This window comes from Delphinapterus leucas, chromosome 9, assembly GCF_059928025.1.
Source record: "Delphinapterus leucas isolate spDelLeu-1000000601 "Yukka" chromosome 9, BTC_Dleu_Yukka2, whole genome shotgun sequence".
In the NCBI taxonomy this organism is placed as follows: Eukaryota; Metazoa; Chordata; class Mammalia; order Artiodactyla; family Monodontidae; genus Delphinapterus; species Delphinapterus leucas.
In genome coordinates, this window is record NC_143137.1 from 41292998 (window position 1) to 41308707 (window position 15710).

The 15710-nt window shown below is 50.7% G+C and overlaps 1 protein-coding gene across 3 annotated transcripts in view; it reads right to left on the bottom strand.

Annotated features, from left to right (window-relative positions):
* The window catches only part of EEPD1 (endonuclease/exonuclease/phosphatase family domain containing 1), a 120679-nt gene that overhangs the window by 11389 nt on the left and 93580 nt on the right, over window positions 1–15710 (bottom strand). For all 3 annotated transcript variants that reach the window (XM_089917529.1, XM_022583415.3, XM_089917528.1), the window contains exons 4-5: window positions 5523–5633; window positions 1996–2130 (exon numbers count right to left, since the gene is read on the bottom strand). In XM_089917529.1, the coding sequence (XP_089773655.1) occupies window positions 1996–2130; window positions 5523–5633 (246 nt within the window). The remainder of the gene's footprint in view (window positions 1–1995; window positions 2131–5522; window positions 5634–15710) is intronic.

Here is a 15710-nt window from a genome sequence, read left to right on the forward strand (position 1 = left end):
CCTGCAGGACCGAGTCCTGTCTTGTCCTATCGGTGTACCCCTTACATTTCACCCCCTACTCCTCCTTAGGGCCTGGAAAATTGGGCACATCTAGAAATGTCAAATTTTTGTAGCTTTTTCCTTCTGAGCAGCTATGAGAGAGGAAGAGGCAGCTCTAGTAGCTGGTTAGCAGCTTCGTTAACAAAGACCTGGGGCTCTTCCCCACGAGGCCAGCCCGCCACCCCCTGCCAGGACCCACTGCCGGGCCCTACCGCCTTCCCCCCCGTCCCCCTCCCCCACGTGTTCTCTTCCCTCCAGAGACCACTGCGCCCTGAGGCTTACTTTCACCTGATTTCAAACATGTGAAGAACGAAAGCTGCCCGAACCCTGGCGGCACACAGCCTATGCCCATCCTGTGTTCCCAGGGCAGGTAAGGAAGCGCAAAGTCGGGGTCGGTCTCCCAAGCACCGCAGCACTGCTCAGCTGCTCTGGGTTTGGCAATCCCGCCCTTCTGTTTGTCATGGCAACAAACACCAAACCCTACCAGGAAGTGGAGGTGCAGAGGGAGCCCCCGGGAAGTGGAGGCTACCAGTTTCGTCTTACAGATGTGACCCCAGTTTGCCAGGGCCAGTGCCCAGCTGGGAGAGCTCCCGCTGCAGCTGTGACTCTGACCCCGGGGGAACCACCATAAGGCTGTGGGCGGGGAAAACCTGCCTGGAGAGAGAAGCCACATCTCTGTCCCTACAACTTGCCTGGCCTAGGATGAGACACAAAGTAGAGGAGGCTACGTGCCTGTCTAGGGGATCGCTTCATTTAGAGGATCTGGGCCAGTAATTCGTGATCTGAAAGCATTTCTCATTGGCCGTTAAAAACAGCCTGCCCCCTAGAGACGCTGGCTGGTTCTGCCTGTTGCCTTGCTTGGCCAAAGCCAGTACAGTCACTCTACATAGAAAAGGGACCCAGGGAAGAGGTGATGCCTAGCTGATTTATGCATCAGTGCCATAAGCACCACACAGACGCCCCCAGGCGTGTGCGTGCACACGGGACGCCAGCATCTCTGCAACCACGGGTGCGAGGCGGGAGGAGCCTGGGCTAGACCTCAACCAGAGTCACCACAGCCCCCAGCATATGGGCTGCCCCAGCCCCGTGCCACCAGGGAGAGACCGTGCTGAGGTCTGTGGCAACTCTCAGGCTCCAGAACTGCTCTGGAGCATAGAGAACCCAGACACCCTGCAGGCGGCTTGCTGGGGACCACTCCTGCCTGACCCTGTCGCTTCACGGGGTTAAGGCCAGCTGCTGACTTGGTGATCTGTTTAGGCTGCTGCCTTCTCCTCCTTCCTGCTGCCCAGCTTCTGACTGTTTGCTGTGTCTTAATACTTCCCAGAGGCGTCCAGGGCAACCGAAGAGGCAGCTCAGTCTGCTTGCTGCTCCCGGCTCTGGTGAGACAGGGCTCACCTGGAGGTGCCAGTTACAGGGCTGCCCTCACCCCACCGCCCAGAAGCTTCTTCTGAGCTCCTTCCAAACCCAAATGACCTCTCGAGGGTCCCCCCTCTCCCTGGTAAGGGAAGGGGGGTCCTCAGAGCAGTTCTGCTGCCCTCTAATCCAGCAATTCCCAAAGGCCCAGCATCCTTAATCAGCGCAGGGAGAACGGAAGAAGCACTGGAGGTGCTTTTGAAAACCGGACATTCTGTGTGTCTGGGGCAGGGTCCAGGAAACCCTGATTTTAAGAAAATCTCTCCAGGTGATTCTGCTGTTTATCAGGTTTGAAAGGCAACCACCTGATCTCCTTCCTGCCCAGATGTCAAAGTTACCAGAGCTATAGTCCCCCCAAATCCCTTTCATTCCTGCTCTGGACAAGTTCCCAGCCAAGGGAACCCCAAGAGTGCATGCTGACCCAGCCCTGAGAGAGAAGAAAACCAAAGCAAAAAGATGAGCTTCTCTGGCTCCCAGTTCAAAAGGGGACTTTTTTCCTTTTTAGAAGGAGTGGCCCTTCACGGCAACATGAGCAAGCGGTACCTTGAACCTCACGAGGTACGGGCTGGGGCCTGTGGGCTTCCCGTGCCCATTGCCAGGCGAGCTCTCCTGCCAGGTGGCATCTCTCAGTTCCACCCCAGCCGCGGTGTCCCACAGGAACCCTGCAAACCCAGCGCCCTGCGGGAGAAGACGAGGCGTTAGTGTGCAGAGGGGTCTGTCTGGTGGCGGGGCTCAGCCCCGAGCTGGGAAAGCGGCAGGTGAGGCCAGGAGGAGACGAGGGGGGAAGCAGCAGGCTCTACACCGGGTCCTGGGGTTACCTGCCCAAGGCCTGTTTCTGAGACAAAAGCACATCCAAAAGCCACGGCATGTTCCTCCCTGTTCCCCCACCAAATTTCCCAGACTGGCGATTTCAGAGAGTTGCACATACAGCCGGGGTGCCGGGGCTCTACTTTTGGGGGGATTGGGGGCAGCCCAGACTAGGCATGGAGTTATCTTTTTTGTTTCTTTTTTTTTTTTTGCGGTACGCGGGCCTCTCACCGTTGTGGCCTCTCCCGTTGCGGAGCGCAGGCTCCGGACGCGCAGGCTCAGCGGCCATGGCTCACGGGCCCAGCCTCTCCGCGGCATGTGGGATCATCCCGGACCGGGGCACGAACCCGTGTCCCCTGCATCGGCAGGCGGACTCTCAACCACTGCGCCACCAGGGAAGCCCCCTGGAGTTACCTTTTTAATCATCGCCTCCCATGAGGTAGCCACTCACACGCCCATCTGTCAGATGAAGACTCAGCTGCTCAGAAAGGTTAAGTAACTCCCCCGAAACCCCACAGCTGGTAAATGGCAATGCTGAGGGTCAAATATAAGACTCCAAGGGGTGGTTTTGCTTACTGATTAGTTGCTGCTGATAACAACTGGCACCTAGCAGAAGCTCAATAAATATTTGCTGGATGAAGAGACGTCAGGGCTACCAGTCCCAGTGGTTTAGAACTGGTCAAAGACCCTCCTCAGGCTTGCGGGGCTGCACACAGGGGTGTGAAGCCCCGGTGCAAGGCACTGAGAAGGTCGGTGAGTGGGGCGGATGGATGGGGGTGGTGTCGTCAGGGTCAAGGGCTTGGGGCTAAATAAACCCCTGCACCTCTGGCCATCAGAGGGGCCGCTCTGAACCTGTCTGCTTTGTGCTGCTGTCACCAGGTGGCTTGTGGAAAGAGAAAAGATCTCCCTGCCCCGATGCCAGCTGCTGGAGGCTCTGCTGCCCGGGTGGGATCAGCAGTGTCATCCGAGGGGCCGGCGATGCTCTTGCGAAAGGAGAACTGACTGCACATCCTGAGTGGCCTCTGCTGAGTCCCCAAGTTCAGCTCAGGTCCCAGCCACACGTGTGCTGAAGAGGGGGAAGGAAGGAACAGTGTCCTGTGTGCCGTGCATGTTTCTATTTTTAAATGACACCCACCCCAGTGAACGAGTGCTAGTTTAAGAGTGAGAAGACCTGGGTCTCTTCCCCTCGAATCACTTAGCCCTGGGACCTCGGGCAGCCACTCTGTTTTTCTAAACCTGTTTCCTCAGGCGTAAAGTGAGGGAAATGTATTTGCCCTGTCGGCTTCAGGGGGCTGTCCCCCCATTTACTGTTTCCCAAGCAGTGGTGCCAGAGTAACCTCCCTAAAGTACTGCTCAGGTCCCCTTCTGCTTAAAATCCTTCAGTGGCTCCGCTGCCCACTGCCCTCTGGGCCCTCCGGGTGGGCACCTCCCTGCTCAGTGCTGCCTTTCATGCCTGTTCACCTGTGTTCCCAGCAAGACTGGGCCTTTCTGGCCTCACAAGGCTGTGCAGGCTACGCTTTCCACTGCTGGTTCCTTATACCCTCAGCAACAACTGGCTAAACTGGACCAGCTGCAGCCTGCGATGGGTACCAGCTCCCAGTACACCTGCCTGCCGCCTAATGTGTACCCTGCCAGGCGCTGGCTTATGTCTGTTAATCAAGCATTCAGTGCACATTATCTTGTAAAATCCTAGAGCCACCCTGTGAGTTGAGGGAGGGGCTGCTGCTCCCATTTTACAGATGAAGGAATTGAGGCTGAGAGATCTGAGTGGCAGCCACACGCTGTTCTCTAATGGCCTTGACACCTGACCTGGAGTAGGGTTACCTGGCCTGTCCCTCCAACAGGGTCCATCAGGCTCAGCCAAAGCCCTGGGCAGGGCTGGGTCACTGGGTCTATTTTTCTCACCGTGAATATCTGGCATATAACATAGTGCCTGGCACATAGTAACCTTTTTAACGATTTGCTGAACAGATGAAAAAAGAGTGTTAAATGGACTGTAAGAGCCCTGTGAACCTACATATTTGTGTAAAGTGCTATTTTTAAAAAAGCGGGCTTCCCTGGTGGCGCAATGGTTGAGAGTCCGCCTGCCGATGCAGCGGACATGGGTTTGTGCCCCGGTTCGGGAAGGTCCCACATGCCGCGGAGCGGCTGGGCCCGTGAGCCATGGTCGCTGAGCCTGTGCGTCCAGAGCCTGTGCTCCGCAACGGGAGAGGCCACGACAGTGAGAGGCCCGTGTACCGCAAAAAAAAAAAAAGCAAGGTGGTATTAGAACTATTTCTACATGGACTGAGAAGGGACAGCTATGAGCTGGAGTGGTAAAGACCAGATACCTTCCAATTTGGCTGAATTTCCAGCCTCCTTGTGAATGTACACTGCCTGTTACCTGCAGGAACCACTTACACCCCAAAACCCAGAGAAGTAAGATTTACATCACACTTTAAAGTAGTAGCTAAAAAGAGAGCTTATTGTCAAGAAGTGACTGGATAGTTTTAATCCAGTAAACAGTTATAAGTTAAAAGCCCCAAATCTCAACTATCACTCAGATGAGTACAATTTATGTGTGTTTATAAGCATATTAGGTATCCTAGAGATAAAAAATATAACATCTGCATTTATGGGAAAATTATGTAATGATATAATCCACTCATAATTAAGTATCAGGAGCCTTTTTTAAAAAGTCTAAAACTCCACTGATATTGAATATTTCCAGTGAGTAAAAACTGCTCTGGAATATCATAGGTAGGAGTGAAAATGTATACATTACAGAGATTCACCCAAACCCTATGGGCAATACTAATGAAAGAAAATTCAAAATTAAAATCTGCTGAAATCTTCCACAGAGCATTTCCATACGCACAATTCCTACCACTGAAAGCAAACACTTCACGTATGAATTAAGTGAATCTGAAGTTTTCAGTCAATGAACAATGGGCTCTCCACAAACTTGGCAGAAGCTAGAACTGTGGAGGAGGGATTAGGAGCACAAAGGACAGAAATGCCCCATTTGCTGCCTTGGCTCCAGACAGGATTTCTCCTTTCCTCCCAACACCCAAACTCCCATTTCCGAATGGGCGGCAGTGCATTCCTGATCCAAACAGGAAAGGGGAACCAGGGCATTTTGAAACAAATGGCCCAGAGCTAAAGAATGGGCAGAAATACAAAATTACATCAACGATGTTGGCAAAGGAAAATGATTTTAAATGTCTGTGATCAGGGGAAAAGAAAATGGAAAGGAAAGCCCAGTTCTGCAGGTGAGGGCGTACCTTCTGGAGCTGAGTCGTGGGCTTCTCCGAAACAACGGCCTTCCAGCATCCTCGGGGCCCCTTCCACTTGCGGATGTTGGGAAGGATTGGCTGGTTTAGCTCCGTACAGAACTGTAAAGACAGAGCACAAGTCAGTATGTGTTCCCGCCTAAAGCCGTTCCCGCTGCAGGCGGCCCGAGGAGCAGAAAATGTGTGATCCTGACTCATCCGCCTGATTCAGACACTTGTCAGACTTCAGCCCTGTGTTCTCAGAAACCAGGGTTTGCGAAGACCTGGATGGCAAAACAAGTGCCACAAATTAAAAAGCAAACTGTCTACCCGTGAAATACATAATTATCACTGGGGGACTCTTAGCTCACAGCAATCGATTCTCTTTGTAGCATTTTACCACAAATAGTTCAAAACAAGTTGTCAGAATCCTTTTAATCCCTGTAAAACCAGTGGTTAAGGTCCCAGAAGGGTCTAGATAGGTATCAAATGAAGAGGAAAAAAGTTGAATACATGGTGTCTTGTCTTCCCACCGCTTATATTAGAGGCGCAAAAACTGACCCCCAGAATGTAGTCAATAGTGAAATAACTTTGTATGGTGGCAAATGGTAACTAGACTTAATGTAATGGTCGTTTCATAAGGTATAAACATGTCAAATCACTATGTTGTATATCTGAGACTAATACAATATTGTAAGTCAATTATACTTCAATTAAAAAAAACACCAACTGACCCACCCACCCACCCCCCCCCACCGCCTTCACCGTGCACCACTATATCGTTCACCTTGGTTTTCCTCTGAGAAGAAAGCCCTCCTGCCGTGGATGGTAACTACGCCCCATGTGTGTTTGTACGGTGAGCTTCTTTTTGTTTATGTGTGTTCCACCAGTATAGTACTGTAAGGCGACTTTATCATCAAGGCAAAATAAAATTGCACAGGCAAAGTAAAATGAGGGGTTGAAAAACTACAGGCTTCAGAGTATGTGGACCGGTTCCTTTAACTCATGACTCAAACACAACCCTATCTCTTAGGGCTGGTTCTTTTGAGGCGGCCCCAGAATTTGTCAGATTTGGACTCATCTCATTTGAGATTCTCTGACAGCTGGTACTGCCCCTTCCCGGTGACACCCTCCGGTCCCTTTGCTTCAGGACCTTGGACCACCCCACTCATCTCTTTCTCTGCCCACCCTACAAGCCAATCTCTTGGCTCCCTTCTGGAGGCATCTCTGCTATCTCGCAGCTGCCCTTGACTAATCTCACTCAGCCCCACAGCTTCAGCTTATACCTCTATCCCAAAGGCCCCCAAATCCGTAGCTGCAGCACAGATTCCCCTCTTGAGTTTTGAATTGTATTTCAACTTCCTTTTTAACATTCCCATCTGAAGGTTTCCATAGAAGCACACACCCAGCAGGTCCCAAAGGAACATGCCGTTCCCCACCCCCCACATGCCCATCTCAGTTCCTGGCATTTGCATCCTTCCAGCTGCTCTGCCTCTTCCCTCTCCTCCCACATGCCAGCGCTCACCAGGCCCCACCCTGCGTCACGTGTGTCTGGAGTGTCCTCTTTCTGTTCTCCAGCACCACTGTTGTGGCCCGTTTTCAGAACCCATTTTCTCTCACCTGGGTCACTGGTGTAGCTTGTAGAGGTCTCCCTGCCTCTCTGTCATTCGATCACCTACCATCCGTCCACTGGGTAACCTGTGATGGCTATGCGGACGCACCACCCCTGTGGTTCTCAAAGTGTTGTCTGGGGCCCAGGAACAACAGCATTACCTGGGAACTTGTTAGAAATTCTCTGGCCCCATCCTAGACCTACTGTATCGGAAACTCTAGGGTGAGGCCCGGCGACCTGTGTTTTAACAAGCGCTCCAGGTGATTCTGATGCCTGTGAAGGTCTGAGAACCACTGCAGCTGCCACACCCTCCCTAAGTATCCGCCCCAGATTTAGGTGGTGCTGTGGGCACACAGCCGTCAGCTGGCAGCCCCCTCTGGGAATGCCTCAGCTGCAGACAGCTGCACTCGTGCCCTTCCTGGGAGGCTCACATCCAATGGCTGAGAGATGCCAGGGTCTAAGGGTCTGTTCTCTGCTCTCCCATTGCTCATGCTGCAAGAGGGAAGACGAGGCATAAGCAAGTACTCAGCCAGTCATTGCCATAGTGACAAGCGCTATGGAGAAAATGAGACCAGGCAAGGATGGAGCCTGCTGGGAGGGCTTCTCTAGATGGTTACTGTTCTAGGAGTCATGCTGCTTTTACAGTTATGTGTTTACGTGTCTACCTCACCCCAGCGGTGGACACCATAAGGGCAGGGACTGTCCCCAAGTCACCTTTATAAAACCCACCTGACACAGAGCATGGCGCCCAGTGACGCTCTGCTGGTGAACCAGGAAACTCCAAGGAAGACCACAGTCCTCAAATCCATGTATGGTAAACAAAAGGAGGAATTTCTTCTTGAAGCTAATTATTTAAATAATTGCCTCAATTTTAACCTGACTTTGAGTTTGCCTGGGAAGTGTTCTCTCTGAGATTTGGTCATCAGTGACTTTTATCCATTCCTCTTTCAACACTGCCATGGACGGTGTTATTCCCGATGGGGGGCTTTTGCCTCGGATGAATCCCCATGGCCAGATGGTCCTGGCTGGTAGCCATCCTCGGGTAGGAAATGAAGCACTTGGGAAAATGCTGGTGGAATTTATCGACTCTAATTTTAGGGATCCAGCAGGAAATGTACTTCCAGAGGGTCCAATTTCCTGCCAGGGGATCATTTATGTGCTGAGTGCTCATTAGAGCCGAATCCAAGAATCATTAGAAAGGAGAGCAGCTCTCCACTGCCCATCTGGTGCCTCACTGCTCTCCACGAAGGGGGTCCCGAACCTGGCTGCTCGCCCGAATCTCTGAGGATGCACCCTGGGAAGCTCTAGTTTTAAAAAGCCCCCGAGGTGATTAGCCAACCAGCTACACTGGAGAGCCCGGGCTTCTGGGGTCAGGCTGTGCTGGGAAGAGTGATCTGCCGGCAGCCAGAAAGCTCATCTCTCCTGACCCTCACAGGACCTTCAGACACCTTCAGACAGGTGAATCTCCCATTCACGCCCCAAACGCCAGCCCAGCTTAAACATTCCCGCTGCTGGCAATGCCACTTTGAAGGGAGGGGTCAGAACTGTGAGGAGGTGGCACAGGCTGGCACTACTTTCCATGCACACCGCTCTCAAAGATGTGCCAGTTAGCCCAAGTGTGATCATCAGTATCCCCTGGGAACCTAAAATGCTACTGGATTAGAGTCTCTGGGTGGGGCCTGGCAATCTGCATTTTAACAGCCCCTCCAGGTGACTCTGACTCAAGTTTAAAGTTGGTGTTATTAACTGAAGGAAAGACATTCTCCTCTTTCTTTGTTTTATATTTAAAAGCCTTTCTGTCACAGGTAAACTCTGGGAGACAAGGAACCATGATTCCTGAACCCTAAGGGCCGCCTGTACTTTGTACCTCTGAAGTCTCTTGGCCCACAGAATAGATGATTCCTCCCTCTACCCTCTTCTTCAGTATTTCTTATGGTATTAGGGGTGAGAAATAATATAAGGGACCAGGGGGAACAGTGTTTACGGCTGAAAGCATTCTATGCTCCAATCTTCATGATCAGCAATAGGTAAGGGGCAGGTATTTTCTTCTATTTCTAGGACTGAAGAAAGTACTGCCAGCTCGTTAACTTAGCTGAGTGTCTGCGCTAACAGCTTGCAGCAAGCCTAAGGAGGGGGGCACCTTTAAATTCTTGCTACTCAGAGAGTGGTCCGTGGACCAGTAGCATGAACATCACCTGGGAGTCTGTTAGAAATGCAAGCTCTCAGGCCCATCTCACATCTAGCGCATCGGAATCTGCACTTTCACGGGATCTCACGGTGATTCACAAGCTCGGCAAGCTCTGAGCATCCTGCTCCAGAGCGCCTCCTCTTCTGTACACACCACCCCTATTATCCCCCCGACAGTCCACATCCTACCAGTTATTCGGGAGTGAGGTGCAACCCAGAAAGATTACGCCCAAACGTAAGTGAGTTTACGTTCAAGATTGCACAGCTGACAGAGGTTGGGGGTGTGTGTGTGTGTGTGAACTGAGGTCTGGCTCCTGACCTGCCACCTCCTGGCCAGAACAGGTGAACAGGCGGGGCCGGGCAGGCTGCAAGGGGTGTGGCCAACCGGCCTTTACCAATCCTTAGGTCCCATCTCCCAAAAATTTCAAAGGAAAACAAAAGCATCCTCTGAGAGCCCTCAACCTGAGCCCTGCCTTAAGCTGATTTTTGGTTTTGTTTTTGTTAAGAACGGCTGGTTCTCAACTTTTCTGCTTTGCCCGCATACCAGAAGGGAGAAATGATACTCGTAAGGAAAGTGGCTCACCAGGGCCGAAAGGGTGGAAATGGAGGGGGAAGGTGAGTGTGACTGGAAAAAAGCCTCCCAGGTAACTGTGATTTATGCAGCCCCAACAGGAGTCCTCCTACCTGCCATCGGTGTTTCTAAAGCCCCATTGTCTGCCTCCGTCAGAATTACTCCGCCTCTTATTTTCAACCGCAGATTTGCCCACCTTACTGAATCAGTATCTCTGAGGTTAGAGCCAAGGTATGCACTTCTGACAAGTTCCCCAAGCAATTTTTTTTTTTTTTTTTTTTTTGCGGTACGCGGGCCTCTCACTGTTGTGGCCTCTCCCGTTGCGGAGCACAGGCTCCGGACGCGCAGGCTCAGCGGCCATGGCTCACGGGCCCAGCCGCTCCGCGGCATGTGGGATCCTCCCGGACCGGAGCACGAACCCGTGTCCCCTGCATCGGCAGGTGGACTCTCAACCACTGCGCCACCAGGGAAGCCCCCCCAAGCAATTTTAAGCCAAAGTTTTAGAAGCTTAGACAACTGTTGCTTTAGAACTCGGCCTTCGCATTTTTAACACCTGTGGTCGGGAAAGACAGCTTTTATTGTTCAAAACAAATAAATACCATTTCAGCTCTCCCACCCTGCCCAGTGGAAGCATCTGACTGAGGCCCTTTGCAGATCACCCTGTAGGATGACACATAGAGGGAGCCTGGTCACCGTACGGCAAAAAGCGTGCAACAGATATGTACTGAATGAATAAATCAAAGGCGTGTCTCTGGGGGAATCCCACCTTATGGCTTCTCTCTCCCAGGATAAGTTACAAGAACCCCCATGGGCTGGACTTGTTTCTCGAGCTTCAGATCAAGTAGGGGTGATGTCACCATCCTTTAACTCCTGTCCCACAACCTGCGGGTCAGATGGCAGAACTTGATCGTCAAGGCCGCATCCACCCCACCCTTCACCTTGGCAATAAGGTGCCTCGAGACAGACATTTAAACTCCAATCTCCAAGTTGTCCAAGGCACCGGCATTCAGGAACGTCAGGTCCTAAAAGCCAAGATTCCTTTGGCTACACTTAGAATGTGATGCACGTCGGGTCTGCCTGGATCACTGGACTCTGTTCATCTCTGCAGTGACAAAAGGTTCCAAGGCTTGACACAACTGATTTTTGCTTGTGGACCTTTGGACTTTGTTTCTTGCCTTCTACCCTTCCACCTTCCTGAAATGAATACTCCTTAGTTCATCTGGTCCTGATTGGAAAATAACAATAGGAAAGGTGTTCCAACCTCACTCAGTGGCCTGTCCAGGCACCGCCAAGCTCAGCGGTCCCTTCATCTTCCACATCCAGTTAAGGTGAAAGGAAACCTGAGGCTCTGTGTGCTGGTTATAAAGACATCCTGCTTAGTGCTGACTGCACAGTCAGCTTGAGACAGAATGTCAGAGTACGGGCAGGCGTTTCCAAAGCAAACTCCAAATGGCTACCCTTATCCCGCTTCCTGGACGGTGGGGGGAGTTGGGGGGTAGGCAGGGTATGTTTTCACTTGGAATCCTCTGGGTCAAATTTCCGGATGAAGTTGCTTCCCTGAGTTGGCTATTTCGCTTGCTTTCCTGATTCTGGAGGTGACTTCTCTTTGAGTCTGGAGGTGACTTTTCCGCTTGTCAACCACCAATTCCCTCTGTGCACTCAGCTCTTGGAAACACAGTGTATTGTGGTGGAAGGAGAGGCACAGGTGCCTTAAAAAGATAAACTGCCATCATAAAAGAAAGCAGCCCTGTATTAAGTCAGGCAAGGTCAAAAGACTCAACAGAGCAAATAACACAGACAACATTTTGTGAAATGTTAATAGTAAGCAAGGGCTTATCTTTGCCAGGATGGTCAACCACACCTCTGTTATAGCCAACATTAGAAGCCAGCACATCTCTGGGTACCTGGCAGTGATCACGTGGAGAGTGAAACCAAGGAATGGGTAGGGGCACTAAAAACGTCAACACACTCTCAGAAGAACACTGAGCAGTGCAAAAGCCCAATTACGCCTGGAGCAGTATTAATCATGTTTGGCCTTTGAACTGTAACAAATAAGCTTATTACAAAGTTTTCCGGGCATATTTAGACTTTAAGATGTTGATATTTTGTAAGGCCATATTAGCTACGGGGCAGCAATACACTCAAGTTACTTTGCTCTTTCCTACTAAGCGCTAAGTGCCTTAACGGTTCTTAGGCGTCTTAAAGGCCCTGGTCCACCTCTCCCCAGAGCAGGGCACACACACAAAATGTACCATGGACACAGGGCAAAAGTGAAGAGTCTTTCGCTCGCCTTTCTCCCCCAATCTGTATGGAAGAGAAAGAGATTGTTCCCACAGAGCCAGGATGAGGTGTAGTCACCTTTGCTCAAACGCAAACACAGGAACATATCCCAAAGGGGAGACAGGTGCAAGGTGGGACAGAGAGCCGTGTGTTTGGGGCTCCAGGGCCGCTTTTAGCCCCTCACACAACACTGCTGCATCACTGCTTCTAAAAGCCTTTCCCAGAGGCCCTGGAGTCCGTGGAGGGAGAGAGGGAAGCCATTCCTCTGCCCCTTGGGGGCTCACTGAACAACTATCATTTTCTAATATTGAGAGAAAGAACTGGGCTTGTTTCCTTGTAGCTTTGGAAGTGTCCTCAGAGGGCCACTTTCAGGGGCTGGAAGAAGGGGAGCTTGGAGGAGCTCGGGACCCCAGGCACCCCTGGCATTTGACCTCTTTGGGTCTCTATCTCCCCATCTGTAAAGTGAAGGGATGGGAGGAGATGACTCCCCCCCTCCCCCCGCACCAAGGGCACTTCCAAGTTCCAACACAGCATGATTCCAGAACACTAGGAGGAGAGGGTAGAGGAGAGAGGGAAAGGCAGGAGGGTGGGGGGAGAGAAGTATAAAACTGGGAGAGAAAATACAGGATTCTCAGAAACATTAACATTCCTTTCTCCCTCTTTCTCTGTGATAATCGCCACATGAACTCCATAAAGAAGCTGACTGCGCCACACACAGGGCATTGGGTTAACTTTCCAAAGCTTTCTCCCCAACGCGGAGAATGGATTCCACTCTTCCAAAAACCAGGATCAGCTCTCCTTAACGTGCCCTAAGCCCCATCTGAAGACTCCTTGCTAAAGTGCCTAAAATAAGAGCTTACTTTTAATAGGTAGCAATTCTAATAGGTTAAGTTTGGGTAAATCCAGCAATAGTAAGAAAACATAGGTGGCCAATAATCCCTGGCCAAGTTAGCTTCTGAACCCTGTGAAAATGAGAGAGCCAGAGGCAGGAGGAAGGGCGAGGGAAGGGAACCAGCATTTATTAAGTGGGCAATTTTCACGTATTATCACATTTGCTCCTAATGACAATCCTGTGAGGCAGTTAATAATCCTCTCATGTGACACGTGAGGAAAGCAGGGCTCAGAAAGGGAACATGGCAAGGTCACCCACTGCCGGAAAGTGGGCCGGGGAGGGTTAAACCTGGGGTAGCCAACTCTACTGGTCCAATGCACTTAACTCAGGAGAGAAGGCTCAGAAAACACAAATTAAACCAACTGCCCTGTGTGACAATGTGTGTGTGGGTCCTCTGGAGCTAAAAGCTGCACCACCACCACCCTGCTAATGTCAGTTTCCTCACCGATGCACCAGGCTGCCTGGGTCCTGAGGACGCTGCTCTCCAGGGAAGGTCAACACATCAGACTACAGGCTTCCTCCTGGTAGGGGCCAGGGACCGGTGGGACACACAGCCAAGCGTTTAGAGCTTTATAGGGGAGCCCTTGCCCTAAAAGCTCAGACCCCTGCTTCTCCATCCGTCCGGAGAAGCAATGGGCTTACCGCCCTTTCATCACTCTGCCCGCGAGCCCCAGCTAGGTCAGCTGCAATGAGCACACTCCTCCATAGGGACCCGAGAGGATACTGCAGGACTGTTCATCCTTGTTTCAACACCCTTATCATGCTGAGGAAGATACAAAGCAACCAAGGAGACACTCCCTCAGCCTCCACAACCAGCCGACATAAGCTGCTTTTTCAGAGTCAAGGGAAGTAACACCCACACGCCCCCTGGCAGCGGGGCAGCTGCTGGTCCTGGTAGCTTCTCTTCCGTGCTCCCAGGAGTTACTCAGCACATGTTTCCTGAACAAGATGGTTAAAAATAAGCACGGGGGGTGGAGGGGACTTTGCAAGGGCAATTATAAAATGGAGAGTAAGAGGGGGTTGAAGATTCATGGAGATGGAAGGCAGGCTAGGACGGGAAGGGAGAGGCATGTGGCGGGCCTGGGGCCCTCCTGTGGGGATTCCACACTCCTATGCTGCCACCGTCCTTGTCACCGTCCTCAGCATCCCTTGTTTCTGCCCTTCAGGGACATTTCCAAAGGTTCTTCTCTTTGGATGCTAAGACTCTTAATCTGAGATGGGAGTTAAGACTGTGCTAGTAATTTTGGCGTTTCTTTCCCCCTTCCCTTTCTTTCTTTCTTTCTTTCTTTATTTAGGCTGTGCTGTGTCTTAGTTGCGGCATGTGGGATCTTTAGTTGCAGCATGCGGCCGCATGCAGACTCTTAATTGCAGCATGCATGCAGGATTTAGTTCCCTGACCAGGGATCGAACCCAGGCCCCCTGCATTGGGAGGGTGGAGTCTTAACCACTGGACCACCAGGGAAGCTCCTCCCCTTCTCTTTATTATTTTTTAAATTATTTTTTAAAAAATAAATTTATTTATTTATTTTTGGCTACGCTGGGTCTTTGTTGCTGTGCGCAGGCTTTCTCTAGTTGCAGCAAGGGGTGGCTACTCTTTGTTGCGGTGCGCGGGCTTCTCATTGTGGTGGCTACTCTTTGTTGTGGAGCACGGGCTCTAGGAACGCGGGCTCAGTAGTTGTGCCTCGTGGGCTCCAGAGCGCAGGCTCAGTAGCTGTGGCGCACGGGCTTAGTTGCTCCACGGCATGTGGGATCTTCCCGGACCAGGGCTCAAACCTGTGTCCCTTGCATTGGCAGGCAGATTCTTAACCACTGCACCACCAGGGAAGTCCCCTCTCCTTCTCTTTAAATTGAGGTTTATGTTCTGGTATCAGTAAACACAAGCTCATTATAGGACAATTTGTAAAGTAAAGAAACAAAGAAAAATTTAAGTAGAATATCATTGTGCAAAGACAACCACTGCTCACATTTTTGGTAGACTCCCTTCTAGGATGTTTCCTATGCATTTTATTAATATATGTATATCTGTTTATTCATAAAGACACACAGTTTTGTTATAACTGTGCCACATTATTACAAACTCTTCCAAACTCACTTCATGCACCATCTAACATGCTATCATATGGACACAATGTGCTATCCCCCTGGTGGTGGATGTTCCGTTGGCTGGGAGGAATTTCTGCTGTTTGGGGGCTCATTTCATTTCAATATAAACATCCTAAAATCACCTGCTATGGTAACAATAAAACCTCACCACTCTACCCTATGTGCTCACAATGGTTTCATCCACATGTTTAAAAAAAGGTCCTAAGTTAAAGTCGTAATGTTTTTGTTTCTGAACGTAAATCAAGAGGTTTTTTTTTTTTTTTTTTCAATATACATACTTGTGATAAACAGGTGGCAGCACAGGGGCCTAAAGAGTGAACGACCACAGACATTAAGCGCCCGAAATGTACCATCAAAAAGGAAGTTAACACTCTTTTTTTAGATCTCCGACTGACATAAGAGGTGGGAGTCTTCGTAAATAGTTTAGCTTCTTTCATCTGCAGATAAACAATTCTCACTTTTATTTTTTCCCCTCTAGGTTTGTTTTTAAAGTCTCTTTAGAGAATCTGTCCTGATGTCAACCTGTATCTGCTAGGACCGTCAGGTGCGAAGGGC